The sequence below is a fragment of the Bufo bufo genome, chromosome 9 (genome assembly GCF_905171765.1).
Source record: "Bufo bufo chromosome 9, aBufBuf1.1, whole genome shotgun sequence".
Lineage (NCBI taxonomy): Eukaryota > Metazoa > Chordata > Amphibia > Anura > Bufonidae > Bufo > Bufo bufo.
This window is the reverse complement of record NC_053397.1, coordinates 204,333,999-204,338,437: the sequence shown is the minus strand read 5'-3', so window position 1 is coordinate 204,338,437 and position 4,439 is coordinate 204,333,999. Positions and strand designations below refer to the sequence as shown.

Genomic DNA, 4,439 nt, shown 5'->3' with positions numbered 1-4,439 from the left:
TTCCTGATTATTTTCAGTCTGCAGTCAGAGTAATAATTGCGGATGGATCAGCAGATCTCAGATCCTCAGCAGATCTCCCTCCTGGATCCACCACAACAGACATTGCAGATTTTGGCCTATAGTTCACCCTCTTTCTACATCAGAATGCCGATCTAGCAGAATTCTTGCCCACCGGCTTTTGTGGATCACCAGATACGGTCATCCTGGGTGGACAGGACAGGGCATGCAGGGATTTGTAGTTCCTCCAGAGAGAGAGATGCACAGTCCTAGTAGTAGCAGCTGGTGCTAAGTGTCTGGGTGTAGTCCCAGGACTAGGACTCCTCTGCATAGGGTTAAGGGCTATCCAGGGACCATCATGAGGGGTTGGGCATTGCAATGAATGGCTTGGACAATGTGTTGGAGGATTGGGAGGCGCCAGGTTTTTTGTTGCTCTGTGATATATAAGCCAGGTCTCAGGAGGGAGAGCAGCACCTGGTCTGTCTGGAGAGAACCCAGATGACATTTACTGAGGAGAATCTGAGAGGGTATTGTTTATGAATTTGGCAAATTTCTCCTACTACTCAGGCATGTGCACCATGACTGTGGACTCTCAGCATTCCCCCAATGAGGCTTCCAGCCCTATGGGGAGTAGTCCCAACCTGTCCATGGAGTCACCAGGCTCAGTGAGGGTCAAGGAAGGAGTTTCCATCAAGTCTGAGCCCAAGGGGAGCTGTAGTCCTACTGAGGAGATCAATCCAGGACAACATGAGGAACACATTCAAACGTCTGGTGGAAGGAGAAGAAAACGTCCAGTCCAACGTGGGAAACCTCCCTACAGCTACATAGCCTTGATTGCCATGGCCATAGCCAACTCTCCAGAAAGGAAGCTCACTTTGGGTGGTATCTACAAGTTCATCATGGAGAAGTTTCCCTTCTACAGGGAAAACTCAAAAAAATGGCAAAATTCCATCAGACACAACTTAACCCTCAATGACTGCTTTGTGAAAATCCCCAGAGAACCTGGACACCCAGGTAAGGGCAACTACTGGACCTTAGACCCTGCAGCAGAGGACATGTTTGACAATGGCAGCTTCTTAAGGAGGAGGAAGAGATTTAAGAGGACAGATATCACTACTTACCCTGGATACATGCAGAATAGCAGTGCTTTTACTCCAACCCCAGCTGGAAGACCATCCTTCCCCAACAGCCTTTACTCCAGTGTGGGATCTGGGTACAACCACCAGATAAACCCAACATCCCACCATCACCACCCAGCCATGGTCCATCACTACCAAGCCCCTGGTGGATCTGTTCAAGCCCAACACAGGATGTTCAGCATAGACAGCTTGATTAACCAACAGTCCATGATGCAGCCATCTCCAGGATCAGAACTCACCCATCACTCTCTTGGGTTGAATGGAGACCTTGAGAACTTGGGTAACAGCTGCTCTGTAGGGGACCTTTCCTGTTTCCAGACTCAATCAGTCAGCCCCTCTGGTGTCGGGTCTCTTATGAATAGATCTAATAACCCAATGTCTTCCAACTTGACCTATTCCTACTCCTCATCTCCTCCTCATATCTCTGTGCCTCAGACCAGCTATTCCCCCAATAACTCTCAGATCTATGGCCCATCCAATAGACTGTCCATGAGGACCGCAGCCTGCATAGGACACACAGAACAACTGCTGACATTGCCAGCTCCACAGATGAATGGGGTCTGTCAGTATAATAACAATTCCTACATGAGACAGCCTAACTTTTCATCGGGGCTTGAAAGATACATGTAGACATCATTATTTTATTACTTTTTAATTGACTTCAGACATTCCAGAACTTTATGATTGACGTCTCTATTCCAGGTGATGTCATTTATGCACTGAATATGTAATATGTTACTTTCTATCTATATTTTCAAATACAATCCTTTGTAGCACAGAAATAAATCTTGTCTTCAGGTGAAAAGAGTCAGATTTTCTTCATTACTGTGCCTGATACATAATGAAATGTCTATATCTATCTATCTGTCTGTCTGTCTGTCTATCTATCTATCTATCTGCCTCATATCTCTATCTATCTAACTATCTATCTATCTATCTATCTATCTATCTATCTATCTATCATCTATCTATCTGTCTGTCTGTCTGTCTATCTATCTATCTATCTATCTATCTATCTATCTCTGTTAGTCTTTCTGTATGTCTATCATGTATTTATCTGACTGTCGGCTTTTCTGTCTATCTATCTATCTATCTATCTATCTATCTATCTATCTAACTATTATCCATCTATCTATCTATCTATCTATCTATCTATCTATCTCTGTTAGTCTTTCTGTATGTCTATGATCTATTTATCTGACTTTTGTCGGCTTTTCTGTCTATCTAATATCTATCTATCTCATTCTTTCTATGTACCTGTTTATTTCTCTGTCCTTCTGTCTAAAAATTTCACAAAACTATAAATTAACCATCTTGTTATAAAACGCTCAATAATAACTGTCCTTTTTTTTTTTACCACCAGAAGGACCTGGGAACCTTGATGTTCATGAGTTAATGATTGAATGATATTCTATCTATCGATCTATCTATCTATCTATCTATCTATCTATCTATCTATCTATCTATCTATCTATCTATCTAATAGCCTTTACTTTATAGTCAGTACTCCAATATATCCTCCTTTCTGATTTAGACAAGCCTTTTATACAGAAGTACAGAAAACTGAACTATTGACAGACTTTACATATTACATTTTTTGTCTTTAGCAGAGAGCTTAGCATCCATTCATGTCTTCTAAATTATTCTCCTCCAGAGTATTTGTATTTTTTCAATATTGATTGTGATTTAATATAGCAGGAGTACAGAATATGTGGCAGTATATTACCCTCGGAACTACAAGTCCCAGCATGGCCAAAGCAAGACTAGGATTTGTCCAGCACTAGATGCTGAGAAGAAAAATGATCTTTCTGTGTAAATGTTTGTTTAAAATGTTTACAGGACAGCAGTTTAGATTTGATACATTGTTACCGTTTTGGTTTTTTAATACCTATATGTGAGGCAACTATGGATGTAAAATAGGTTTTATTAACACTGTGATATAAGTACAAGTCCAAGACAGATAAGATACAGCTGGATGGATACATGTATGAATAGATATATAAATAAGAGATTGATAGAGATGAAATAAGTAGATAGATAGATATGAAATAGAGATAGATGATAGATAGATATTAGATAGATACATAGATATTGAAAGGTTCTATGTATTGGGTTATTATATTGTGAGGTTTTTACTTCTCTATCAGATGTATTTTTCTGCCTTTCATCTTCAACCTTTTCTGGGTATAGCTGAACCAGGAGTAGAAGCTATAAGTATATTATTTCATCTGTTGTGCTACTTTCTCTAATTTGCAGTTCCATAAAATAAAAGGAGAGAAATCCATTCATTGCCAGAAGTGAATCTAATACACGGTGAACCAATTCACTAACACATCCTAATACCTGAAATGGGCAAAAAGTGTGCACACGGGCTACCTGTACAGGGGTGTGGGTAGATTTCCAGAAATATTGCATCAATTTCCCAGCGGATTTCTGTGCATTTATGTATCAAATCCACATCAAAATCTGCATGTGTTATTTGTGGTTTTGGGGGTGTATTTGATGTGGTTTTGCTGCAGATCTCACCTTTCCTTTGAAAAGGGGAAATCTGTGCCCAAAATTGCACAACTTGTGTAATCTGCAATGTATGCAGGTATCTATCTATCTATCTATCTATCTATCTATCTATCTATCTATCTATCTATCTATCTATCTATCTATCTGTCTGTCTGTCTGTCTGTCTATCTATTTATCCTTCTATCTATCTATCTATCTATCTATCTACTATATATCTATTTATCTATCTATCTATCTATCTATCTACTATATATCTATCTATCTTTCTATCTATCTATCTATCTATCTATCTATCTATCTATCTACTATATATCTATCTATCTATCTTTCTATCTATCTATCTATCTATCTATCTATCTATCTATCTACTATATATCTATCTATCTATCTATCTACTATATATCTATCTATCTATCTATCTCATATCTATCTATCTATCTATCTATCTATCTATCTATTATCTATATCTGTTTATCTAATATATATATATAATTGCAGTAGTGAACTACCTGATACACGTGTTTTACTGTTAATTGGTTTTGCAATGTGCTCATTGGTCATGTATTTTCTACAAGAGAAACACATCTATCATAAATAAATATATATTTATTTTATATTTTATTATATAAATACATATTTAGTTATATATTTGTATGTTAATCTATGTATTCACATATACACCAATTTCTAATATATTGGCACCAAAAGTTTTCACTGTGTATAAATGACTAGGGCTACACGATGACATGTGCCGCGCGACATTGATGTCGCACCAATGTTGAGCGC

General features: G+C 38.1%; 1 protein-coding gene across 1 annotated transcript; it reads left to right on the top strand.

The window, feature by feature from the left end:
- Window positions 1-533: 533 nt before the first annotated feature.
- FOXE3 (forkhead box E3) lies at window positions 534-1,766 on the top strand. Its single transcript, XM_040407859.1, has one exon. It carries the CDS (start codon window positions 534-536, stop codon window positions 1,764-1,766), a length of 1,233 nt encoding a protein of 410 aa, XP_040263793.1.
- The last annotated feature ends 2,673 nt before the right edge of the window (window positions 1,767-4,439 follow it).

What these genes read in the sequence shown, in the direction of transcription:
- FOXE3 (XM_040407859.1), top strand. Translation starts at nt 534, where the DNA reads ATGAATTTGGCAAATTTCTCCTACTACTCAGGCATGTGCACCATGACT.